This window comes from Lagopus muta, chromosome 6, assembly GCF_023343835.1.
Source record: "Lagopus muta isolate bLagMut1 chromosome 6, bLagMut1 primary, whole genome shotgun sequence".
NCBI classification, from domain to species: Eukaryota; Metazoa; Chordata; class Aves; order Galliformes; family Phasianidae; genus Lagopus; species Lagopus muta.
In genome coordinates, this window is record NC_064438.1 from 54,836,335 (window position 1) to 54,864,193 (window position 27,859).

Consider the following 27,859-nt stretch of genomic DNA (forward strand, 5'->3'; position numbering starts at 1 on the left):
ATGAGCAAATCATCTGGAAAGGGAAAACCCAGAGCAGAGAAATGCATGCCAGGTTGCGGCTTAGAAAGAGGTTGAAGAAACAAAAAAACTATGTGTCTGAAAGTGTATTTTAAGGCAGGAAGGGTCAACATAATTTAAGCTCTTTTTCACAATCACCTCACCTGCTGGGCTTCATTTCCAAGCCCAGCGGTTTTATGAGACGAATCCTTCTCATCCATCCCCGTTAATTCACACATCAGCTTGCAGGAGAAAGGAGGCTCCTCTGGGCACGGTGGGATGGGGACAGCCTGGGACAGGGCTGGGTCCATTCTTCCTTGGCACCCTCCCTGCAATCAAGCCCCTGGAGGTCTGTGTTGTTTTCTCTTCCCAATATAAACTCTGATACATGCACACACACACATATATATATATTCTTAAGGAGAATGGGCTTGAGTTACCAAGACTTAGTTCCTCAGGTGGGTATTGCTTCAGACGTGATGAAACCAAGTTAATGAGGAGGATGGGGAGCTGACAGGTACCGCAGGATTTAGCATGATTATGAAAATTCCTGATCATCATTTTCTGCCCCCTTCTGGTCTGACATGGAGGTTGGATCCTGGAGACTAATAGCCAGTTCTCGATATTTCCTCTAGCATTGCTTTATAATGTACATTTTAAAATACTTCTATACATATTTAAATCTCTTAATGTGAATTGCAGTAACCAGATTTCATTTGGATTTCATTGTGGTTGGCAAGCTGGACATTCAGTATCTAAAGAGAGGCTATGAGAAAGAAAGAGACAGGCACTTTAACAGGGACTGTTGTGATGGGACAAGGGGAAATGGTTTCCAACTAAAAGAGGGGAGATTTAGATTGGAGATAAGGGAAAAGTTGTTTACACTAAGGGCAGGAAGGCACTGGCCAGAGGGGTGGTGTCCTATCCCTGCAGACACCCAAGGTCAGCCTGGAGGGGCTCTGAGCTCCTGATGGAGCTGTGGATGTCCCTGGTCATTGCAGGGAGTGGGACCAGATGGCCTTTTAGGGCCCCTTCCAACTCGTTCTATGATTTTTATTGGCAAATTCTATGATTTCACCATAGCTATTCACCCCAGCAGCCTGGAGCAGCAGGAGGTGGGGATGGGTGCTAATTCCCAATTAGGACAGACTGGGAGGGGGCATCAGCAGAAGGCTTTGTGTGCTCAGAGCTCCCTCTCCTGATAGCTCCACAGCTGACCCTTTGGGATACAGCTACCCCCTCACCCCACATCTCCCTGCCTGTTCCGAGCAGTGGGAGCAGCACCAGCTCTCCTCGGCCATCTCTGTGCCATCTCCTGGGCTGCAAGGGAAAGTCCTCACACGTGCAGAGCTGCTTCTGAGGAACAGCCAAACATCTCCCCCAGCATCTTGGCATATGCAGGCTTTCTAATTTGGCTGTACATTTCCCAGCCTTTTTTAAAGAAAAATGTGCGTCGGTGGGGCCGCAGCCCCGGAGGGAGCACCCAGCTTGTCACCATTTATTTTATCCTCCGATTGCATTTGGATTTCAATTAGATTCATCATGGGGGTAAAGAAACAAACCAAAAAAAAAAATCCCTCTCAATAACAAAAGCCATAAATGCATTCTAGAGCCACGGCGTTTTGCAATCTAATTGCTTTAACATGTCAGGATGGGGGAGGAGGGGTTTATTACTCCTAACACCGGAAAGCTTTCCCCGAATAGCAGAGAATTATTAAACTTTTCAGGAAGAATCCGGCTTGCACGTTTACCTGGGCGATTTTCCCTTTTCCTGTGGCCGAGAATCACTTTGTATTACACTTTCCCATCTGTGAAAGCAGCCCTTGTTCACAGCTGCCCTGCGGTGCTGGGGATGTTATTGGGTCTGTGAGGAGCAACTGGGGCTGCTGTGAATTCCTGCCTTGTGGCTCTCTGCTTCACATAAGTAAATACCTTTGCAGAGCTAGCTCAGGCCTCGCTGTGCCTGAAAGCCCATGGGGAAATGAGGCGTCCTATTGGAGGGAGCTTTGAAACCCTAGTTGCCTTACCACACTTTTCTCAGGCAGAACGCACAAAGCACGCTTCTGTGCCGGGTTTGCTGCTTTTCGCAGATGCTGTGCATAAGAGCTGCATTGAAGCCTTTGCAGAGGGCAGAGCTCTCCCCTCGGAAACGTGCAGGATGTGATGGGGGAAAAATTGGTGCTTAAGCTCTGTGCTGCATCCTCTGTGCCCCGTAATGCAGGTGGCTGCCCGAGGATGGGAATACACTGATGAGAAAGGAGAACAGCCAAAATAGGAGCATTCCTGGCTCAGAGGTACTCACTTAAGAACAATTCATAGAATCACGGAATCATTTGATTTGGAAGGGACATTTCAAGGCCATCTGGTCCAGCTCCCCTGCAGTGGTCAGGGACAACTGCCATCAGGTGCTCAGAGCCCCGTCCCACTTGAGTGTCTCTATGAATGGGGCATCTTCCATGTCAGATGTCCCCATCTCCCACGCTGCTCAGTGGCTGAGTGCTCTGAGGACTTGCTGCAGTGCTTCCCTGCCTTGGCTTTCTACAGCGAATATCAATAGGCAAAAGAGCCTTTGAGAAATGCCTGTTGCTGACACCACTTCCCAATGGGCTTTGTTCATTTTCTTCTATTGCTAATTACAGGCTGATGAGAGGTAAGAGCTAATGGAGCCCAGTTAGGGGGTTGGTGTGGGGATATACCTGGAGAAAATACCTTTCTGACAGGACATTCCTCTGACCTGAAGCCCTCTACTCATTGAAAACACACAGGACGACTTCCTGGGGTAGAAAGGACGAGAAAGAACATTGATCCCCAGAGACATGGACAAGTTGACAGCATCCTAAACTGCAATCTGGTACCTCAAATGCTGCACTGTCTTTCCTTTTTAAACTGGATACAAGGAGGAAAAAAAAAAGATAAGGATAGTGCAGCACTGGCACAGGTTGCCCAGAGAGGTGGTGGTGCCCCATCCCTGCAGACACCCAAGGTCAGGCTGTATGGGCTCTGAGCACCTGACGGAGCTGTGGGTGTCCCTGTTCATTGCAGGGGAGTGGGACCAGATGGCCCTTAAGGGTCCCTTCCAACTCAAATCATTCTATGATTCAATGATTCTTTGATCCTTTTTTGCACATTGACTGGGGAGCAGTGTGAACAGCTGGCATGGGCCTGTTTTGGGGAGAAGGGCGTTCTCAGTGCTGTTTTCACACCATGCCCCAGAAATCGTGCATGTGCTCAGGACACATCCCTGCTGCTCATCATTTCCAACTGTGCAGCATCGCTGTTTTGCTTGCGCACTTGCACATGCAAAGCATATGCAGGAAAGCAACAGAACCAGCATGCTATTTCCTCACTTATAATGAAAAGTCTGTGCTGCCTTAGACTTCTAATCTGAAATTAAATTCTGTATCATCTGCAGCAGAGAGCAGAGCAGGGCACAGGGTGCCTGCACAGCAATCCCAGCTCAGCACTCCAGGTTCTTGCACTCACTTCCCAGTGTCGTATTGCCACCAGACACATTCCAGAAGTCCTCATTTTCTAGGCAGGAAAACATTTTAACAATAAACAGAAATTCTCCCGATTACATGGTTATGTTGGGCTGCTGAAAACAGACTCTTATTAAGCGAGGCAGAGAGCAATTAATGTCATGAAGAAAGCAGTCCTCCACATGGCAAAAAGCTGAGCTAATGCATCTTTCCCATCTCCAGCAGCTGGGACTATGAGTCAAGGTTCTAAGTTTGCAAAAGTTAATTGAGATGCTTGGTGTAAGCATGTGAGCAGATCCACTCAATTTGAGGCCTGGTGAAAATCTGGCTGTCACTGAGATCCACAATGGTTTTAGCACTGAATTCAGTGGGAACAGCATTTTATCTCAAAGCTACGTTTTCAAAGATGTTTATCTGCCTTTGGCTCCTTCCCACCATTGCCTACTCCTATGGATGTTATTTCATTGGTACCTTGGATGCTGAATGAATACAGAACTTCATTTCAAAGCTGACTGAGCTGGAAGATCTCCACCAACTGAAATCATGGAGTTCTTTATTCCTACTTTTTTTGTAGAATCACAGAATCACTGAGGACCACTAAGATCCCCAAGCCCAACCCCAGCCCACCCCCACCATGCCCACTGCCCACATCCCTCAGTGCCACATCTCCATGGTTCTGGAACACCTCCAGGGACGGTGACCCCGCCACTCCCTGGGCAGCTCACTTGATGCACGAGGCTGGAAGCTTATTCTCTGAGCACCGCAATTCTTCTTCAAACTCAGGAGCAGCCCAGAAGGCTGCAGGATGGATGAGACATTCATTGTCATCTCTCTGGTGCTGCAGCTGTGACACAGGCCCTGGAGAATTTGCCCAGCATGATATTTGCTTGCCTCTGTGTTGTCTGCCTGGAGAATTGCTGCTGAAGATGATGTTCCTCCCACCCAGCAAGCGCAGCCGTGCCACCTGGATGCTGCAATCTGGACCGATTTGCTCCATCCTGGCTTGCTGTCAGCACACTTGGGACGTGAAGCAATGCTCCCACGGATCTGGCTGGAGCCACTCACCCTCAGCAAGTCAAAGGTTCAGGATGTTCCAGGATTTGTAGGTTTTTGTGTGTGTTTTTTTTTTCCAGAGAATTGTGGTGTTCATTGGTAAGACAGGGAAGTTACAGTAAAACTACTAACTCCACAATGAAAAGGCTTTTATATGCTCTACTGCAGTGGTAGTTATGGCTGCCAATTTTGCACAATTCACTTTCAAGAGCAAGAGCAGCACAAACTGGTTTAAGACGATTTCTGAATGATGAATGCTGACTTGAAAGGTTTCCAGTACGACATAATTACTGTGCATTAATGTACAATACACAATGGTCTATATGTATCTCAATGGGAATCTCAGTGGGGCTGCGTGGGCTCCGTTCCAAGCAAGCTCTGCCGGGAGTCACGCTCAGAGTCCCACAGGCTGAAATGCAAATAGATCCCATATTCATCCCTGAATTATTTCTGTGCAGAATCAGACGTGGAGGATCCCGGCCACATTCACTGGTGTGTGGCAGCACACAATTGCACTCAGCTGTGGTGAATACAGCCCATTTTATTTCCTCTCCTTGGCTTGGTGCGTTTGGCTTTGGCCGATGCATGCACACCTCAATCCTTGGTTGCCCAGAAACAGGCACCTCTAATGAACTCGCTGAGGCTTTAAACAAAGAGATGTTCTCTGAAAGTGAGGTCAGGGAGGGGAGACACAATCACTTGTGTTGGGCAAAGGCCAAACTGAACGAAGAATCCATGTACTGATTCCCAGCTGAGCACCATTCACTTTGAGATGAGCTGTGACCTTCTGTGATGACTGTCCTTCTGCAAAGGCAGTCCTGGTTGTTGGGGGAATAAAAAAAACCTCACTCACATCATCCTGATCAACTTTTGAAGAGTTCAGCATTTCGCAGGTACTGCTTTTGTCACTGCTGGAGGACTTTGGGGTGCCAGTGAGGAGAGAATACATCCACTGAAGGGAAAATGACTTTGATAATTAGTTCTTGGTCTTGAGCTAAAACTTCTTTCCAAAGCTCAGAGCTACCTGAAGCAGGGATTTTCACCTGGGCGCATTTCCAGTCTGTAATACGGTAGCTGTACTCACGTTGCTGCACTGTGCTGCTCTTAGCCACGGGGTCATGACAGACTGATGCATGGGAAAGTAAGCTGGTGAGACACCGTGAGATGAAAACAGCCCTCACTGCAGCCAGCATGTCCTCCATCCAGAGCTGGCATCTCCAGCCGATGGGATGGAGGGGGAATAGTTCATTAACAGCATGGGCATCTCTGCTTCCCTGTTTGGCTTTGTGCTGCCAAGTGCCTGGGGTGGAGGCAAAGGCAGCTGTGAAGGGGCTGTTAAAAAGACTAAAAAGAACGGTGCAGAGAAGAGCACTGAAGATAGGCAGCTTCAAAGGCAGGAAGATAACAATGGCTGGACACATCCCAGGTGGAGAGAGCTGTTCTTCCCAGAGCGAAGCCTTGGATCAAAGGAGAACTCCAGCCTCCAAGGCCCTGAAAGGCAGAGCAGGTTCGGGTGGGTGGTGATGAGGGGCAGTGAAAAAGAAATGGAGAGCAGAAGAAGATTCCCTTTGACATAGTCAGGGCAGGCCATGAACAGAGGAGTTCGTTACTTGCTGCAAGCAAATAGCTGCCTGGTAGATGGTAAGAGAAGGCCAAGTTAATACCAAAGGTGTACGACTCATTTTTAGCTCCGGAAGCAAGGTTTATATGAGGATAAGGCCTCTCCACCCTCAAACTTTTGAACTAGCTTGCCAATATTAACCACATTCAGAAGAGGGGTAGATGCCTCCAAGATAACTTTCCTGCTGATTTGTTTCTCACTGAACAGACAAAGAAAAAATCATCACCTGCATAATGAGGAGGCAAACCCAATTCAAGCAAGTCTACAGAGGAAAAAAGAGGAGCAACATCTCTATCTGCTCCCATTGGCCTGTGGCTGGCTGCTAGCTCAGCATGCCCTTATCTCCCATCCAGCCAGGGCATGTAGGGGAGAAGAATTATGAGCCGCAGTGATTTCTGAGTCACTTTTCGTCAGTTGGTGCCGTAGGCTTCAGTGCAACACTTTTCCCAATGTCAAAACCCACCAAATTCACAGGAGGGGCACAAGTGGGTAGGGATCTTGGCCTTGTGTGAAGGATGGGCTGAGGGAGAGGAAAGATCGAAACCAAAGTACCAGAGGACAGCTCTTAAGCTCTTTGAGGATGGTTCACCCCACAATGAGGCAGCAAACCACTCAAAATAAGTCAATACAATTTGATAAGTAATGGATAGATCTGAACATCTCCCTACTCTAAAACCATCAGTAAACCACTTATGATCTGATCTTGCTTGTGACCTTTGGGTTGTTTCTGTGGAGGGAACAAACTGGCAGGTACATTAATGCAGTGGTGCTCTTACCAAAACTGTGCAGTTGTGATCCCAAAACTGAAGCACTCTTTGCCCAGCGCTCTCTCCCTTGGCTGCTTTTCAGAGCTGTGGAGCCAATGTTCTCTCATCTGCCTCCCTGGCTTCCTGATGCACTTCTGTATCTGCTTTCAGGTTTTTGTTTTAATTGCTCCTTCCTTATCTGCCCTGTCCCCACTGGTCATACGTAACCATGCCATCACCAGAACTCTATTTAAGCAAACAGCACCTGGTGAAAGCCCTTCTCACGGGCATGGTACACGTGGGGAGAGGTCAGGACCTTCTTAAATAGCCCTGTCCTTTGGGGACTGGTTACTGCTTCCAGGCCAGGTCTTTGGGAAGGGATAACATCACAGTGGAGCAACTGATACAATTTGAAAGGCATCGCTCATTGTCCCAGGAACAAACCCTTCCTCAGATTTGAAATATTAGCATTGCAAACCACAACAGCTGAGCACTTTGTGATTTTTCCACTGACAGGGAGACTGCCTGGGAAACTGAGAGCTAGGGTCCTGTCTCCCTATCATGTCAGAGACAGATATTTTGGTGTTCAGCCCAGTTTCTCACTGCGAGATGTGGTACAGGGCTGAAGCCCGGACACCCACTAAGGATCTGCAAAAGGAGCAGCCCTGCAAAGCTCTGTTCACAGTGAATAAGATGGGTGGGTGCCTTATCTCCAGACCCACTTGAGAGCACAGCAACACCAGTGCCAAACCCCACTCCTCCTGAGATGCCTGAGGACCCCGCTAATTGGGCAGGATTGTTTGCGCAGACAAGCGGGAAATAGCCTTTGGCCAGGAAGAGGAATTATTGCTGCTCCCCAAGGACCTCTGCAGTGTGATTTCTGGCCTGTCTCCACTCTGCCTTTTGTTTAAAATAATCTCCATCGGCACTTGCTTTCCATCCGCCCACTGAGCCCCACAGCCCCACAGCCAGCACTCGCAGACGTGCTAACGGCCCCATCCATGACCCCATCCCTCTGAATGCAAAGCAAAGCAGTAAAACCCCACTCATGCTTGCTTCAAAATGAAGCCACTCAATAGGAATAATCAAAAGCATTGGTGATGCCATTGTTACCAAATCCAGGGCCAGAAGAAAATGAGAGCAGATGTTCTCTGCTTTCTTTTCAGAAGAACTGGTTGGATTTGACCCTGTTAAGACTTGCAGTTCTGTTCACAAGCCCAAAGGACTGACATCTTTGTGGGTGTTAATGCTATATCCCAGCCCCTCACCCTACTACCAAAAGGAAACCTTCCAGTTTGACTCAACTTGGGATTGTTCTTCTCGATAATGTAAAAATTCAATGGCCTGACAGTGGACTTTAAGCCCTCCTGCTCCAGGATGAGATCCACCCGAGAACTGGATATAACAAAAAAGTTTTTTACACTTAGGGTTGTGAGGCACTGGCACAGGTTATGCAGAGAAGTGGGTGCAGACACCCAAGGTCCGGCTGGAAGGGCTCTGAGCATCTGATGGAGCTGTGGGTGTCCCTGCTCATTGCAAGGAGTGGGACCAGATGGTCTTTAAGGGCCCCTTCCAACTCAAACTGTTTTATGATTCTATGAACATCCCCAAGGCAATGTGGCAATGTGTGGCAGAGAAACAGCACATTTAACCAAGTGTTGTGTGCTCTCCCAGATACATTTCTCCTGAAGTCACACTCAGAAGCTGAAGTTCTGACAAGGAACCTCAACACTGGGGTTTTGTCAGATCTCCAATGACTTGTCTTCACTACTGAACTAAGCAGATATATTTCTTTTCACTAGAAGCTAACTAATGGCCCACAATTGTTTGGAGGTAAACAACTCAACCGAAATGGAGGACATGAGTTTTACTGTGAGTAACCACACCAAGGTCAGCGCTGTGCCCCTGCTCAAAGCTGACCCCTGCACATTTTTCACACAGTTCTGCTGTCTCATTTCTGTTTTTGCTTCAGGATATTGGATGAGCACTTGTTCCCCCGAGGCTGAGAAAAAGAAAAACATTTTAGCAGTAAGGACAAGACCAAACAATTCTCTTTCAAGGGGAAAATACCTCTTTGGGGCAAAAATAGCTGTTCTTTGCATAGGCTGACCAACACAGATGTGTGTTCTTTTCCCACTGGCAGAAAATAGCATCAGCCAAAGAGATGAGCCCGCACCCCCTAGGGGATGACTCTATGATTCTATGATCCTATGTCCCTCTGAAATGCTGTCACCAGAAAAATTGTGTCAGTAGGAAAATGCGTTTGGCTCATACAAATCTACCAAGTCCTGTCACAGCAAAACTGCAGAGGAGGGAACACTTACAATGCCAGTAAGTTATCAACACTTTTATGGGAGGCATTCTACTGCTGGTAAAATCCCAAGTACAAAAGCCTAGTTCTGGATTTGGGGCCAGTAAAATTAATGTGAAACTGGGGAAAGAAACCAACAAAGTGCTGGCTGTTTGCAAAAACATGTTGTGCTTTACTATGAGTGATCACAAAAGGAGATATATATATATATATATATTAGGAAGCCTGTCTCCAACACAAAGCTGCTTATAATCATTAACTGCTATATCTTAAAAACTCACACATGGTTGAAAAGGGAACTAAATCGTATTTTGCCCTCTGTCACGCCCTTGTATAAAGCAAAAAATAAAGCTGAAATCAGAGAGTTGTTGGCTACTTCCCAAGGTAGTTGTGGAGATTTTGGCCTGGCAGTATCTCAAGACAGACCTAGAAGGAATGTGGATGTCCAGGCTGTGAATCCTGGGTTTTTGAAACACATTTGATGAATTCTGTAGTTATAGCATCTCAGAACTGTTCCAGTGCAAAGGGACCCTTAAGGGCCACCTGGTCCCACTCCCCTGCAGTGAACAAGGACACCCACAGCTCCATCAGGTGCTCAGAGACCCACCCAGCCTGACCTTGGGATGTCTGCAGGGATGGAGGGAACATCCATCACCTCTATGGGCAACCTGAGAGAGCTGGTAGGGTGTTCTTTGCCATCATCCTTACACCTTTTCTTCCAAGCAAACCAGAAGTTTTCCCTCCTGGTTGTTGAATTTTCATCAGGTCATCAGGAGTTTTCCAATTTTAAATACTGTGTTAATTTGAATCTGAATCTCTAATGTCGGTGGGTCAGAAACTTATATTATCTTCTTCTATTAATGAGCATGAAATAACAGCAGTCCTTGGATGTGCGTATCTACCCTCTGACCATTCATGCCCTCATCTCTGCCTGGAAAATTCCCCTGGCCTTTGAATATACATGATGAAGAAAGAGAGATGGCGGCACAAGCTTGTTATTTTAGTTTGCATGACACTTAAGGAATGAGCATATTTTCCTCCATAGGATGTTTGCTGCTGTTTACTGAAGGAATTGCCTCTTGCTGCAGGTCATTTTCAATGGCACTGCAAGATCTGGATTACTGAGGTAGGATGCAGGCTGGATGCGGCTCTGAGCAGCCTGGTCTGGTGGTTGACACATAGCAGGGGGGTTGAAACTGGATGATCATTGTGGTCCTTTTCAACCCAGGCCATTCTATGATTTTATGATGCTGCTCTGTGCAAATAAAGCAGCGTCAGGAAGGTCTGATTTATCAACACTCCAAAGTTTTTTTTTTCTTCCACAGAGGAAGTTGCTTTAACATAAATATCTACTCAGAAAATATATTTTCTGTTCCTAGGTTATATGACTTTAGGAGAACAGTAAATTCCCAAGAGTTCTTACAAAGATCAGTCATGCCTCGTTGTTTTAATGCCATATTTTGAAGTTTTGCCTCCAGAATATTGATAAGAATCAAAGCAACTTTTGATATATGGTGTTAGATACGCTTCAGAAATAAGATCTCTCTCAAGTGAGACTGTCTGCAGACAACTCAGACCACCCACTTTCAGCTTAAACACAGCCCGTTCAAAGTCTGCGGCAGCTCAGATCAGAGCAGTAGCTGTCTGCTCCGACCGTGAGATCTTGGCATTCAGCAGACATGTCCAGCACACATCTGATAACGCTGCTTAAACTGCCCAGGGCCATTCCAAGGCAGGTGAGGGAGAGCTGGGTGATATCAAAGGTGGAAATGGCCAAATCTTCGACTCGGCGCACTGCACATTTTGGATTTCACACGCATTCCACAAAATTCCCCAAGTCCCAGAAGCTTTAATCCAGTCACTCTGCAACATGTGTGCGTTTTATTTAAAAATATATTATTCAGTATTACTTTTCCTTTCTTGTATCCAGCTGGCAACATTTTTTGGTTAGTTCTACTGGAGCCAGCACAACCTCCTATTAGTTACGGCATTGTCTGTTTGTCTACATCTTCAACTCATTTTGGACAATGCTCACACTTGACTTCCCAGTGTTGTGGGGACTCCCATGACACTACCATGACTTTTGCCATGTGTCTCTTAGGCTCTTTGCCAGGGGATGGGTAAAAAACCCAGACGGACCTGGTTGCTCCAACACAGAGCTACTGCTCAGCAGCTGAGTTGGGGAGTCTGTCTGCATTCTGCATGGAGAGACTCTCCTGAAAAGACAGAATAAATACCTAAAAGTCATCGTAAGCAAAGGCAGCTGGTGTAGACTAGGATCAGACACATAAGGTAGCTGCTGAAGTGCCACTGAGGAATGGTAACTTCCTGCCCAGTGGTAGATCACTTAAATCCCTGTAAAATCTGCATTAAGTTAACTTGTAAGTGACACCACCAGAGGAAACAGGCAGCTACAAGAGACAGCACTGTGGAAATGTCAGTGCAGATCTTGGTCTGCCAGAAAACCCCTGGCAAAGGGAGTATTATAAAATGTTTGATCAGGAGTAGAGTCAGCCAGAAATCCTCAGTAGGAAGCTATGTAAGCCTGTGACCTCCACCCTGAATGTTGCATTTGTTGGTATTTCACCATCTCAGCAAGGTGACCACACACAGCATGGATGAGGGTGACTGTGATGTTTGGAGATACAGATGCTGCTCAGTACAGGGAGACACAGCCTTGTTAAGCTCAGAAGAAGAAAATGAATGAAGAGAAGCTCATGAATGCCCCAAGGGGAGGTGAGTGGGTAGGTCCTTTTCACAACCTCACATTTAGCAAAACTTCAGGAGCAGCCTATGGGATTGCCAGTGGCAGGTTAAAGCAACAGCAAGTAGGCAACTAGTAACAGGAAAAAAATCCACACTAAACCCAGCGCATAGTAGAAAACACCTTAAAGAGGGGGAGAAGAGGTATTTCTGGTGATGGCATCTCCCCTTTATTGATGTCTCCTTCTCTGGTCTTCTCAGGAAGGAGCTGGAGCACTGGCTGACAGCCTGCTGAGAGGTGATGCTTTGCCATGTCCTGCAAGGAGAGGTGTGCCTGGAGAACAATTTCTCCCCCATGTCAGTGCTTTGTTTTCCCTGTGCACACATCCTGGCTGCTCTGGGCTCCCTTTTCACGCTTTCCATGAAAATCTCCATGCTGCTTCTATAAATGGGGGGAGAAGAACGGCGGCGTGTGGTGATGAAATGGCTGTTTCAAGAGAGTTATTGCAGCTCTTGCTCATTTATTTTCTACGGCTTCACATATTTTCAATAGCTGCTTAGCCACATCCTTACCTATAACACAGGGATCCTTTCAGCAGTGCCCAGGGGAGGGAGGGCTTGCAAATCAGGTGTTGTTTTTGAGGGAGCTCTCGTTGCTCCAGGGTGACCCAGCTTTTACATCTAACAAGTTCTCAAAGAGTCTTTCCAGCTGTGCACAGCAGGAGCTGCAGAGTCTGCCTGTGAGGGGTGAATGCCTCCAACGACTGGCAGTGATGTGTCCATCTCTACAAAATCCAGTGGCTTTGGGGACTGATGGGGACTGGAGGGCTGCAGGTTGCCATCATAATCTGTGGTCATCACCAATGGAGGATAGGTTGCAGAAACAGTTGCACCGTGGGACGTGGAAGGGTCGTGCTCTCAAATTTCTTTGGGTCATACTGGCATCCAAGAGGTTCCTTCCCCATTATCTCAGTTTTTGTTAGTGAAGCTGGGCAGGAGTCCCAGCTGCCCAAGCACAGACAATGAGAGACAAAGTCACTTTTTGCTTTTTTTTTCTAAAAACTTAAACCCATAGAAACATGGGCTGGACCCAAGCACGTAGAGAAGGAGGCCCAAAGTTTAAAACTTCCCACAGTGCATTACACTGATGGGGTTCATTCCCAAGGTTTTGACCCATTTTTTGAGAGTCCTTCTTCGTACACAACAAGAGTGCCAGCTGGAATACAGGCTTCAACAAGAAGGTAACAAGATGGACAGACGTCATGGTGGATGCAGAAGTCTCTGGAGCTGCCCAGCTCCAGCACTGACCCTGGGCTGGGCCTTGGTCCCAGTACTCAGAACTCACTGCGTCCTTCATCACTCCTCACACCAACATCTCCTCTGCTCTCCATCATCTTCTTCTCCCCAGTATAAAGCAATGGAGAACTGCTGTTTTTTCACGGGAGGCCACAGCAGAGAATACCCCAGTGGTGGACTCTGTTGTTGTGCTGAAAATAAATACCTGGCACCAACAATAAGCAGATGATTAAATACGAAAACAAGACTAAAAATATATGTATATAATTGATCTCTCGTAATGGAAAGTAGTTTCCATGTTCCAGTTAAAAAGAAAAAATCCAAATTAGGCAGCCCCTTATTAAAAACCTTCTACTCCATTTCTAGGTCTAGTGAAATTCCCACATGCAATTTTTATTCTGCACTCTTAAACGATCGTCTCCTTTTAATCATCAGCTAGAGAATTAGCCTGCTGAACAAAGGCACTTTCAGCATTTTACATATTCAGCAGCATAATAAAAGACAAACTTATGCTAAAACATCAAAATTTCTGTGAAACCAAAGGAGAGACAAAGAAATTTTTGGGGTGGGGCGAGGGGAGGGAAATGTTGCTGTGAAATGCAGCAATGCACAAAAGTTTGAGTGCCCACCTGCGCCACGTCCCATCCACACCTCAACCAGAACAGCAATTTATCACCGCATCGCTTCGTTGCTTTATTAGCCATAAACACAGCAAAGGCCCACGCCTATAAAAAGCAGGTCGAAAGGGGGTAATTAAAGCAGAATAATTGACCAGCTCCAGGCTGCAGCAGGGAGCGGAGTGTCAATCTGGTATTTTTATTAATGCGAGCGCCTTGTGACAATGAAGGCAATGGTTGGGTTTGGAGGGGGGCTCGGTACAAAACCACTGCAGAGCCGAATCCAGGATCTTGAGCTCTTTAATCTCGCCCTGCTTGGTTGTGAAGGCCCCCAGAGAGGTTGGTGTTTGTAGATTAATCAGCAGCGTCTATTCGGTGAGGGCTCCCTTCCCTGCACGCCTGAGCAAGGTCACCGTGCAGTGCTGGTAATGCACCAATGCACCACGGCAGCCTCAGCTTACTCATTAGTATTCTGCACGTTGCATGGGTTAAATTTGCTGTTTCATTAAGAAGGCTCCTGTTTGCGTTTTCCTTCCGTATCGTGGGCCTCATCAGAAGAAACAGGTGCTACTGGTAGAGATCCAATAAGCGCTTATACATATTTACAGCAAATACTGGACACAGCCCTGTGCTTAAAATCCTGAATATTCAATGAGCAGCTATTTCTTTGCATTACAAAAGGAAGAAAGAGGAAAGAAAGGCTAATTTGGAATTAGGGTTGTAAATATTTGCAGAAAACGAGAGGTAGAAACCACAGTGTGAATGGATAGAGGAGAGTGGCACAGATACACTCCAAGCCTGGACCTGGGGCAGGCTCCCAGTGTCTGGGTAAATATGAAGCCCAGTCACTACTTTCATTTATTCCAGTTGCCCAATATACCACAGCATTGAAGACTCAATGCATCTGATGATGTCCAGAGCACCCCACAAGCTTGCTTTCCTCCACGACTTCTACTTCACAAACCCAAGGTGTAGACACAGCTAGCACCATGATGAGAACAACCCACCCTAAGTCCTGCAGCACAGGGCACAGCCAAAGATCTTCCTCTTTTCATTTTTGTTAATAATTACAAAGGTCCTTCTTTTCCAAGTCAGTTTCTAGGTCTAATTCATCCTGAGCCCAGTCCTGTACCATCGAGGCCATCAGCCATTTTTGCTTTTAATTGCCTGTCCCAAGCATTAATGTGTGGCCGTGTTCTTATGGAGGCTGTTAAAAGGTAAATTCTTGAAGTTCCCAGGCTCTCATAATAACACAGAAAATGTCATTCTTTACACCAGCTACACTGGTGCCACAATTACCCATTGACTGGCTTGGCTTTAACATTGGATTCCTACCCGGTATTTGAAATATTCAGTTAAAAACACATATAAATAAATAAATAATCTGCTCCCATCAGGAAACAGAGAGAGAGAAAACCCCAGAGTCCCTGAGCACTCCTTACAAAGAGTCCCTTAAAACCCTTCAATGAAAAAAAAAAAAAAAGAAAGAAAGAAAAAAAAAGAAAGAAAATAAAGGAAACTCAGCTAATAACACTTTTCCACATAAATAATGTAGATTGTAACTGGCCTCTGCAGAAGCCTGAGCCCACAGAGGTCCCTTTGTAAGGCTGAGCGCTGATTGCATACTGCTGGGCACTTTCAGGATGATAGCTTTTCAGACGACGGCATTGCAGCACGCTTAAAATTAATAAGCCAGGCTGCCTGCTCCCAGCAGCCCTGCCCAGAGGTGGACATCACTTCAGCACGTGTCAAGCAGAAGGGTCTTTCCCAGGAGAAGGGTCCCTCCCCAGCAACATTCCTGGGGCTTGCAGGCTACCTGCGCCAGTTCAGGTCTGTGCTGATGTTTGCCCCTACAACAATAATAAAGGATTAGATGGAACAGCTACCTGCAGTGGGAGGAGAGGGGATTTGCCATCCCTGCTCCCATCCTTAATGAAGCACTGAGATAAGACCTAATGCATACATATGCTTGGGAGAGGGGATTGCTGTAAAGCTTCTTGCAAGGTCTGTAGTTCCGAGGGCAGCAGTGTCAGGCTGCAGAATGCTTGGAAAAAACTCTCTTCCAAATATAACAGTGCCCCCTGTTCTCTCTCCTCATACATTAACACTTGCAAATAGTCCATAAATAATCCTTTTCCTTTTCTCAGTGGGAGAATGTGGATACAAAGCAGCATCTCTCAGTCTTGCTGGGCACCCAAGCCTCTCCTGCTACATCTTCCAGTGTGGTCATCTGGTATTTGGGGATGCTGGGGATTCTCTGCAAGAAAGACACTGAGGCTCTGGAGTGTCTAAAAAAGGGCAATGAAGCTGTGAAGAGTCAGGAGTACAAGTCTTACGGGGAGCAGCGAGGGAACTGGGATTGTTTCATTTGAAGAAGAGGAGGCTTAGAGGATACCTTATTGCTCTCTACAACTCCCTGAAAGGAGGTTGTGACGAGATGGGGTTGGCTTCTTCTCCCAAATAACAGTGATAGGGCAATAGAGAACGACCTTAAGCCATGTCAGGGTAGGTTCAGGTTGGATATTAGCAAACATTTCTTCCTGGTGAGAGTGTTAATGCAGTGGTACAGCTGCCCAGGAGTGGTGGGGTCACCAAACCAGGAGGTTCCAGAACCATGGAGATGTGGCACTGAGGCAGTGGGCATGGTGGGTGTGGGCTGGGGTTGGACTTGAGCATCTTGGAGATCTTTTCCAATCTTAATGATTCTGTGATTCTGTTATTCAGTGCTCTTATGGGAGTCCAAAACAGACAGCATAGCTTGGTGCTACAACACACTTCCAAGGCACAAGCTTTAGAGAGCAAACAATACTGGTGCTTGCTCACTTGGCTGCGATGCTCAATTCAGGCATTACCCTTGATGAGACTCCTTGGTGCTCTTGGTTCACTGAGCAGTATGGTGACAAAGGGCATGGCCAGGAAGACCAGGTTTCAAAGCCTGAATGGAAAGCAGAGTGTCTAAAGCAGAAGTTGGGGGCTGAAATCCAGGTTTGAGTGTTGGGCTTAAAACTGCATTTTCAAAGGGAGAAAATGAAAACACGCATGTTGTTTGTTATCCCTGGCAAAAATCGTGGTAGTCTGCAAGAGGAGGCAGATCAGACCCTGAGATGTGTGTTGAGTGTGTGATAGGTTATTGTTATGGAGAAGCTCAACATCTAAAAGCTGAGAATATCTCACTTTTAAATGGGAGAGTGAACCTTGACAACATGTGCAATATTGCTTTACTGAGAAACCTCTCACAAAAGAGCTCTATTTTCTGACAGCCAACGTGCTAAATTAAACAGCTTCCACGTGTGTCAATAAAAGGAATTGGCTTCATTATTTGCAGTCCCCCAGTGATAATTTCTAGTCTCCTTTGGTAAATGTCATTATACTTCCAGACAGCCATCTGCACATGGGCAAATAGGTTGGTGAGTGCTTCCTGCTGGGGAATGGAGCACAGTGGGAGTGGAGATGAGGGGGCAGGAGGTTGGGCAGCGTCTGGGGGAGGCATGGAGAGCCCATTGGATCAGCCCAGGGCACTGACTGAAACCAGATGGTGTCTGGTGTGGCAATATGACCTGGTCCAAAGCACATTGCAGGAAATGGGGAGAGGATCTGGGCTCCTAGCTCCAGTTCTCAATCCTGCTCACTTTCCCAATCCATTTCCAGGCCCTTTCCTCACTCTGTCCACAGCTTCCTCAACCCTGCACATAGCTCTTCCCTTTTCTTTTCCACCAACGTGAAAGTGATCACCGAAAAACCCTGGAAGCCACTCAGTGCAGGAAGCAAACAGGTGCAAATATGTTGGGACCTTGCTGTAATTCCAAGCCAAGCTCCCAGATGCATCCTCCTGAGGAAACCAAACCCATCAGCTGCAGCCTGGGGCTCCGCGGGTGGAGCTGGGAAACCTGCAGCCCTACTGAATACTGGCAACCATGCAGACCATGAATGGAGGGATGTGCTTGACTTACCCACCTACCTGCTCATGACCTCATCTGCAGCACTGTGCAGTATCTCATGGATAAAAGGTGGTAGGCAGGAGAGGGAAAAGGTATAATTTGGGCCCACAGTGGTTGGAAAGTTTTTTCCATATATTATGAACGCGTATTGTGTCAAACAGATGCTTGCTCCTGCTCAAACAGCCCTGCGGTCAGTAAATGGACTGGATAGTGAGCAAAGAAAAAAAGAATTGTGTTCATTTTCCGAAAGGACAAACACTGATTTAGAAAAATTAATTGCAGCGCTGTTGGTTGGAGTTGCATACTTACAGCAGAGCTGTTGCTAGCTGGACAAGTGGTGGGACCACCTCTGACCCTGCTTTCTCCCCTGGACCAGGCCTGCTTCTCAAATCCCCCTCTGTAACTAACTGCAAAAGCAGGCACAGCATTTTCTGTAGCAAAACTGTCTCTGCATTGAAAAATTACCAGTTAACTCTGCTTTCCACTAAGTGCCAGACTACTTTTCATTCACTCCAGCACTGCAGCTTTTCTTAGTTTATTATTTATGTCTTCTCTCAGAGTTTCCCACCTGCACCACCTCCATCAATGGGCATGAAATAGAAATCAATAGCAGCTGTGGGTCCAGCAGCGCTGTTGTCAGATCCTGGCAAGGAACTGATGGGCGAAAACAGGACTGCTTTGTGCATGCCTGGAGCTGAACCCCAGCTTCCTTAACTCAGCATGGAGCAAGGGAGCTCTCCCTGTTGGCATCCTTTGTATTGATCCCCCATGGCACAGGAAGGCTGGACCTGGAGGTTGGTGGCTAAGCCTATGTGAAATTACAGTTTGACTTTGCAGAAGTATTTCTGCTGTCACTTGGTTGATAATGTTATATAGCATACAGAAGGGATGAGATTAACTCATCAAAAGCAGTGATAATCGAGGGGTGCATATCCTGCCCAAAATAAGAAAGGGCAGAAGGAAAATTTGGCTCCTATTCATAGAATCAAAAAACCATTAAGGTTGGAAAAGACCTCCAAGATACCCAACCCCAGCCCACCCCCACCATGCCCACTGCCCATGTTCCTCAGTGCCACATCTCCATGGTTCTGGAACACCTGCAGGGACAGTGACCCCACCACTCCTGGCATCCAAGTGATGCCACTGCATCACCACTCCTCCTGAGAATAAATTGTTCCTAAAATCCAACCTTACACAGGGACACCCGAAGAAGGAGCTAGGCACCTCTGGTGCCTCCAATGCAGTATCCAACTCATCATCTCCAGAATAAAGGTAAGGGTTTGGCTCTCTATGCGTTTAAATTTTACACCCACCAGTTTCACCTCTTCTCCCTTGGTAAACTCAAGAACAACCCTGTGGGTCTGACAGCTGGTAATAGAGATTGGCTGCCCCAAATAAACAGAAGGCAGTTTTGACTCCTGGAGTATTTTCACGGGGTGATGCATCAGCGTTGTCCCTGCACATCTCTGCAGGGAGCATCTTGCTGGTACACGGCACCCCTGGTATTAACTGTGTTTCTGGAAGACTTGAGATTGTGTTAAATTGTCCACGTCCTGATAATTCTTCTGTATCAGACAGGAGTGAAGGTAACCCATGGCTCCTGTACTGCACCCATGAGGTTGTATGTCCCCTGTCTCCCACCTATGGAAATATTTATATATCCTATATATTTATGTATACATATATGTATATATATATATAATATATCCTGAATTATTCATATATGCTGCGTTTGCAAGAATTCTTCTGCAATCACAAGGGAGATGAGAGGGTTGCCATAAAACTTCACAATTTCCACACAAATAGCACAGGTAGGTGCAGGAGCTCAATGGGAGAAGTACAGCTCCAGTGCCTTCAGGAGCAGCACAGAAGCAGACTGACCATGCTCAGAACAGCCAGATCAGCAGCACCCTCATGTCCACATGCAAAGCTCACGAATTACACCAAGAGTTTGGTTACACACCAGGGAGTCCCACTTGTCCTTGCTGGGCCTCCTCCTCTAACCAGCCCTTTAGGGAATAGCCCCAGTACCAGTGCAGGGCCCAGCTGGTGCTGGAGTGCTCACAACCTCCCCAAACCACATATCTGGAGTGGGATCACACCTCTGTGGCCATCACACACTGTGCATAGCAAACATCTAAACACCAAAGCTTGCATCCAGCCCTTGCCAGGCAGGTCAGGGTAAAAGAGGTGTCAAGTCAGCATGTGATGGATTTTAGCTCTGCCAACGAGCTATCATCACCCTCAATAATGTAGGAGGAGAAAAACATACACAGAGAACATCCATCTTGTCAAACCTTGAGGTGGGGATATGCTGGCTGGGTTATACGCATTGGATGCTGGCTTGAAACAGCTCTCCTCTTATAGCTTTAGTTTTCTGGCTTCAGTCCATTTCTGAGCTCCCAGCCCATTTCCAGCATCTCCAGACCTGAGGTAAGGTGTACAGGGGAAGTTTTACGTCACCCCTAATGTTTTTGCCTGGAATACACCCAGGAGCACCTCCCTGACTCCTGGGTGGTGGAGGCCCATGCCAAGAGCAGGTCCTCAATCTTGGGCTCAGAAGAGGTTTGGGGAGGGAGCAGGGTGGACAGCAGTTCGAAGGGAACATGACGGTGACAAAGCCAACTACACCGCACAGCTGGTAAGGAGATTATAAATCAGGAATAAAATATGTAGCATACATGAATGCAGGCCCTGCTGCCAATTATTTCCACTCGACTCAATTACCGTTGCTCTTTTTGCAGCTGTACAGCATTTTGGCTAAACACATTTTGTCTTCTTTTTATGTCTGCCAGCTGAATCAAAGGGTCTCCATGCAAGTAGTGTGCTCCATGACACAATCCATCACATTTTCCTGAGGAGATCTGGGTCCCATACAGCAATAAATTGATTACAGAACGGAAAGACATGTGAGATCCTTGTCTGCCTCTGATGGAACAGGGGAATAAATGTTGTCCTCAGGAAAGGCTACATCACCCCTGAGTAGGAATGAACTAAGTCATTGTGGAGCACTAGAGTCATAGTTACAAACTACCTTCCCTCTGCAGTAATTACACATATCCTGATATGTACCATGCACGTATGTTGTCACACAACACGGGACCTTTGCTGTGCCAAATCCCAAGTGTGGGAGGAAGACTTCAGCATGACAGCCCATGAAAGTGACCACAAATCAATGTAACCCATGTCATGTCCTGCATGCAAAGATAGGATGACGAGGAAAAAGTCTAAACTCAGGGAAGCAATGGCTGATATTTCCCCAGCTCCTACTCATTTTCAGTGCAGGGGATTCCAAGACAGATGAGGTACTTGTGCATTTACCAGCCCAGTGTGGTTGCCCCTTGAATAAACTTGATTAGTATTCCTTGGAGCACACACTAATTTTTTTGCATCTACATCCACACTTGGTCAAAGGGCTGTGGTTGTTCTACAGGCAACAACACACTGTGATAAGATGAATCTCCTCGTGTTTGCTCTGTGCTTCTCCCATCTTCTTTGGGTGCTCTTCTCCCTACTTCTTCGGGTGCCTTCTAGACTTTGTAGTGGGAAAGGGAGTGAAAAATCAGTTGCAGTCCATCCTTATAATGCCAATACATTGCTGGTCAGCCTGAATGGCACACTGAACACTCATGAGGTTTAAGGTCCAAGCTCTTCCTTCTGTCAGTAAGTCTTCCAAAGTCATTGTCTTAGGCTACCCAGCTAATAGAACTATAGAACATAATTGTCCTGACACTGATGAACACATTTGTAACCCTAATCCTAATTATTCTGTGACCCCTGTGTTATTTAGTCATGTGAAGTCTCACTATTTTAGAGTTCCCTTGGTAAATCCATGCCAAATTTCTGGTGAATTACTGTCAGATCACATTAAGGTTTTCCTCGTGGACCTGCTATGTCACCAACAATAAATCTCAAATAATCTCAAAATGAAGCTCAAATAGAAGAATTCAGTTGAAACCTTGGTCCTTGTGACACTGAGGAAACAGAGTACTGGCAGTTATTTTAAGCAGAAAGCTTCAAAATTGCCTGTCAGTCCTGAAGGAGGATTTGATCTCTCACCTTCATTCTCTGACTCTCAGGTGTCAGGAAGGGCTGGTGACTGGCTGGGGAATCATTTAGACACATGAAATCCTTCCAGGTGCCAAACCAGTCTCACTCAAACCCGGCTTAAAACGAATGGTAATGCAGCTATCAATCTTATCCAGCATTATGCTGATCGGTGATAAGCAGTTTCAAGGGGACTTTTACACCCGAAAGCTTAACCTAGTCTCAAAGTTACAAAGGCAGAGGGAACCAAACAGCAGGATGCCAAATCAGGGCTACCTACTCATAGGTGTGCATGTTCTGCACTGGCAACAGTGGCTCTTTGGGGCCTCTGCTGTATTTGTTTTGTCTTGCATTGGCTCAGTGGGAGCCATTATTGTTGGTTTGTTTTTTTGCTTTCTCCCTCCTTCTGCAATGGCACATTTCATCTTTGGGTCATTCTGAAGAAATACTGTGCTGCTTCCAGACTTGTCTCCAAGCTCCTTTTTGTGCTCCCTTTATCCTCCGCCTTCTCATCCATTTTCCAAGCCTACAAACAACCCGTTGCAAGGAAATCATATTCTTCCTGATTGTTTGCAGCACAGCTCATCTCAAGGTCGCTCTCATACATAAATTTCAAGTATCATCATATTAACACCATTATTCAGGCATTCGAAAACAAATCTAAATGGGAGAGCTCATCAATTTAGCTGTCTCATGGCTAAACCTCACCATTACACATGGCTTCCTTTCCTTACTGATTACATGACAGTAGATTCGTTTCTATTTTTTTTTTAAATTTGGTTAAATACAACGATGTGGTATCTTTTAATTGCCTTTTTTTTTTTCTTTTTTAAACTGAGCTGCCAAGGGACGCAAGCAAATTACATGGCTTTACAATTCTGCTTGCTGCACTCAGACTTGTGTGGCCAGCGTACCAAAGACACTGTGAAAACACTACCTTTTACTGGAAGTGTAAACTCAATAAACCCCCAGGAGAGCAATAAAAATGCAGTAGCCAGCAGATTTAACAAGGACATGCTCAGTGCACAGTGTAATCTTATTATGTGCTTAATGCCCAGTGGAATTACAGGAATTTGATTTAGCAACATCAGATTTCAGTTTCTCAAATTATACTGACTGCTTATAAATTAAGACTGCGATTTGGGATAATTGCTTTTCATTTGCATTGCTGAAGTCCATCTATTATATTTATTCTCACCACACTGTTTTTATTTTTGAAGTGTCATGGAGTATTGCCTTTGGGACATAAAGTGATGTGATGGAGAGCTTTCCTTCGCACCAGTGACACTCAAGTTCCTTCTCCATTAAACCTGGGTAACCGTTCTACCTGAGCGATCTTTATATGCTTAAATTGTCTATTTTATGGTTTCCCAAACCTGACTGAACACAGTGAGATATGAGTGGTGAAAGACTCTATCTTATCCATCATTTTGAGCCGGGATGGCATTGCTGGACTGCCCATGATCTACAGATGTGCAGAGTGAAGGTCAGTGCAACAGTGTCCTCACAGCCATACCACTGTGCCCTGCAGTGGTTTTTCTTCTTGATCCATTTTTGGAACTCTGCCACAGCTGTGTGTAAATGAACAGAGGAGAATTAGGCAGTGAGTGATTAATTACCTCCAGGGAGGCAGTCATGATGTCAGACCTGACCTAGCAGGTAGCAGCAATGCTCGAGGACTACAAAGCAGATCAATGAATGGCTATCGAGCTGCGTGAGGACATGGTGAGCACTTGAGCCTTGGGACAAACCATTTCATCTCTAGAGTAATGAATGAAATAATTACATCTAGTGGAATGGCCTAAAGGGCACAGAAATACCTCTGGAGGAAGACAGGAAATACCTTTGCTGATGACTTTGGCTTCCGTGCCTGAAAGGTCTGTATAATCTTCATAAGCCACCGTGCAAACCACAGCACACAGTAGCATCATTTGAACTACTGAGGACATTCACACCAGCTCATACAGCAGTACTTCTCTGGGATATTGACATATCCTGGGCTGGAAAACCTTTACTGCTCCAAAGTCACTAATAGGTCCTAATGAGTTGATTAAAAAAATTATCAAGGTAATAATTCAATCAAGTACTGTACCATTGGGCAGTACATACAACTGCAATTGGCAAGCACATCAATGGACTGCTGAAGAGTGATTTCAATGGCTCTTGCCCAAAGCTAGAGGCAAAAGTGTCTTTTAAACATTTTGCAATGGCCAAGGATATTTGCTGTGATACGCAAATACCATTCTTGTTTTGATTAAGTAAAACTGAACCAGCAAATCTTTTAGCCTGTGATCAAGGCATTAGGTGGCAAGTCATCTGGAGGGAACTCACAGACAGCTACAGAATTTCCCTTACTCCACACTTATTTGGAAATTTAACTCATTCCTTAATATTATCAAAAACGAGGCCTTCTTGCATTTGTTCTGGATGCAACTCATGAACAAAAATATTTGAGCACAATCCTAGTAGTGCCCAGGATTCTCCTGCAATGCAGGGAGTTTTTTCCAAGCTGAGAGTGTGCACTTTGAATATCACTTCTGCAGCCCTCTGTTCCTCCATGGGTGCTGTGGGGCAGCTTATCAGTGGTTAGCAACAGCCTCCGTGCCATCACGTAGCTCATGATGGGATCAGACCACAATACCCTCATCATCCCCAAGGCCCTGCAGAGGAAGGATTTTTCCAGGAATGGAAAGAGTTCCCTATGGCCATGCAGAGCATGGAGTCCTGGAGAACCCCAATCAGGCATGTTCACAGAAATGCCTGCTCTGGAGCTGGTCTTTCAAAGTACTGAAGGGTTTAACCAGCATAAAATCATTAAGGTTGGAAAAATCATTCAGATCCCCAAACGCAACCCCAGCCCACCCCCACCATACCCACTGCCCACGTCCCTCCGTGCCACATCTCCACCGTTCTTGAACACCTCCAGACACAGTGACTCCACCAGTCCTGTGCAGCTGTGCCACAAAACACCATGCTGATGCTCTGCGCTTGCCAGCAACTGAAACCACAGAGTCGTTGAAAAAGGTCTCTAAGATCAACTAGTCCAACCATTCACTTACCACCACGAGAGCTGTCATGGCCTTCTTTACATTTCTCCAGCTCTGGTTCCCAGAAGGATTTGTTCTGAGCTGTGCTCCTGGCACTGTTTTCCCAACCCATCTGCAATTCAGAAAGTGCAGCTCAGTCACCTTTTCCAACATCACACCTGGCAGATTTATGTGTGTTGGCTCTGCATGACCGCGCGGATCCACGCTGTTAACCTTCATTAAGACATTTTAATAATTGAATAAATGATGCACCAGGCATGCAACTGAATCTCAGAGTGTGACAAAACAGAAGACAATAACATGAAGAGCAGACTTGGAATAAATACCACCATAAATATCACTAAGCAGGTATCACACAAAAGCACCTGCCCTTGACATTAGACAACAAGCTCAACCACCCAGAGAGGGGAAAACAATGTATAATACATTGCATCTTATCTGCATTTCAATGCCATTAAATGAGCAGGGATAATGCTTAAATAATCTGCCAAGGAACACAACACGTGCTGCTTCTGCTATAAGGAAACGCTTTGCTGGAGCTCTGCGTCTCCCTGACACGGGAAGGGTTGGGCTTTAGGAGGGAGCTCTGCTCCACAAATCTCCTCACATCCCTTTCCCACACCTCCACTGGGGCAGTCTGTAGCAGACATTCTTCTGCCAATGAATGAGACTGAATCTCTCAGAGGCTTCCAGAGCCTTCTCGCTTACCCACATCCAGATGCACAGTGGGATGGGTAGAAATGACACTTAGGGCTGGGGTGACCAGCAGGACAGAACCAGGTGATCCTTGAGGTCCCTTCCAACCCAAGGCTTTCTATGATTCTGTGACAGGGCATGAGGACGTTTTGCCTGACATTGCTCACAGATTTGTTTCCCAGATTTTAATATATCCGTCTCACCCAGGACTTCAGTGTTTTCCCTCTAAAATAAATATTTTTTTCTCGTGCTTATAATTTCAGTGCTGTAATAAAACAGCTTCAGAGATCAAAAGCTCTTGGGGGGTCTTTCGGCACCTTCAAGGAACTAAAAAAAATAAGAGAGCTAGGTTAGAGGGGCAGCTCTGCTTCCTAGCAGGCTTGCACACACACATGTTTCCAACTGATGCTTTAATCTTGAAAGAAGGCAAGAAAAGCAAGTTGAAAGTCAGTAATTTTCTAATTCTCTTCTATGGGGGAAGAAAATCCCACTAATGAGGAATTTGAGTTAGAAGATTTGGGGAGGCAAGACCCAGGGCCAAGGCCCAGGTAAGATGCTTTCTTCATTTGCATTTGCACCTGCAAACAATCAGACTGGAATTTACTGGTATCTAATGCTTCCTGATCTCAATCAATTTGCTGTAAAAGAAACTCCAGATGTAGGCATTAAATCATTTCTTTGCCTGTCCCTGTTGACAGCAAGATTTGGGGACCATTTCTCTTTATTTGCCCATTGCTGGGGCTACTTGTCCCAGGAAGGAAATCAGCAAAACCAGCAGAAACTAACCGGAAGATTGAGCTGGAAAGAAATCCAGGGTCCCTTTGGGGAAAAAAAAAAGAAAAAAGAAGAAAAAAAGAAGTGGCTGGTGCCATTGAAATCCACATCAAAACTTTCAGTGAGTTTAATAAATGCATGTTCAGGCTCTGTGCCCAGTCCTGCTGGCAAAGGAGCATTATCAGTAAAACGTTAAATACTCTCAGTGGGGCCTGATTTCAGCAAGAAATGAACGTGCAAAGGTCTCTGGTCTCACTCTAATTTTTGTACTGCAGCCTGTGATCCCAATCCAAGCTGGGAAGAGAACTCCAGAAGTACAAAATCCATTCTCCTCTCTCTTTAGAAGGAAGCTGGCATGCCTGCAGCAGAGATCCAGACTGAGCTGTGCTTCTCCAAAGCAGTTTTTTCGCCTTTGATGAACCCCAGCATATTTTCTGCTGGGACAGTCACTTTCTACACAATCTTTGGCCAGTGTTGGAAGCAAAAATCCCTCCAGTACTTCTGGCTCAGAACTGGCTCAGCCAGTCCCCGTTCAGCTTTGGCTGTCATGAGATGCATTTTGGGGGGAAAAAAAATAATTATTCTCCAAAAGAGTGGTCAGGCATTGGAATGGGCTGCCCAGGGAGGTGGTGGGGTCAGCACCCCTGGAGGTGCTGGAGAACAGTGGAGATGTGGCACTGAGGGACGTGGTTGGTGGGCACGGTGGGGTTGGGGACCTTAGTGACCTTTTCCAACCTTACTGATTCTATGATTCCTTCTGTTCTTATGCCATTCCTTCATTAGTTACCATTTGGGAATCAGGCTCAGCATTGTGCCAACCTTCTCCTGTGGCCAGGGAAGGGATGGCTGGAGCAGGCACATTGCTGAGCACTGCTGCAGGAGATGCAGAAGATGGAAGAGATGGCTGCCTCCTTGCTCTGGTGGGCAACCAGCCCCTCCATTAGCTCTGAGGGGGGAGAGAAGAGAAAACAAACCACGGGCTCACCCTGTCTCCAAGGGGCTTAACGTGAAGTTGGGAATAAACAAACCTTGTAATGAAATGTCTTACATCTCCATTAACAGAAATCAGAGATGCAATCAGGAAGGAGAAGAAATGGGGTCATCTTTCACCCTCCAGCACCAATCCTCTTCCTTGGTGCCCACCCCTGTGCAGCTCACACACACCAGCACAGCACTGTCTCCTCCTGGCACACTCCATCACATGCTTAGAGGTGAGATGCTCTCCTTGAGCAGCCACCCACTGCATTACAGAAGCATGGGAGAGAGTGAAGCAGATGTAGAGGGTGGAAATCCAAGTGAAAATGTTACATTTGCTGGTTCTACAAACTACCGTCCTCAGTGAGCTCCTGCTGCAACTCACCCTTGGCTAGTCCTTCCAGAAACCTTTTGTCTCAGCCCACAGATTCCATCTAGCAAAGCTAGAGCAACGCTTATAAAATAGAGAAGACTCAGCAGAGGAGAGGCTAACATGTGGCTCTGCTGACTTCTGACCCCTTGGTCATTTGGGATGCCCAGGCTTCTACCACTTCTCCTC

General features: G+C 46.3%; 1 protein-coding gene across 3 annotated transcripts in view; it reads right to left on the minus strand.

The window, feature by feature from the left end:
- Positions 1–27,859, minus strand: part of LOC125694837 (inositol 1,4,5-trisphosphate receptor-interacting protein-like 1) — a 116,876-nt gene that overhangs the window by 39,885 nt on the left and 49,132 nt on the right. For 2 of the 3 annotated variants that reach the window (XM_048948617.1, XM_048948618.1), the window contains one exon: positions 24,868–24,967. The exons of the other annotated variant lie outside the window; for it this stretch is intronic. In XM_048948617.1, the coding sequence (XP_048804574.1) occupies positions 24,868–24,885 (18 nt within the window). In that variant the 5' untranslated portion in view covers positions 24,886–24,967. The remainder of the gene's footprint in view (positions 1–24,867; positions 24,968–27,859) is intronic. 3 annotated transcript variants of the gene reach the window in all.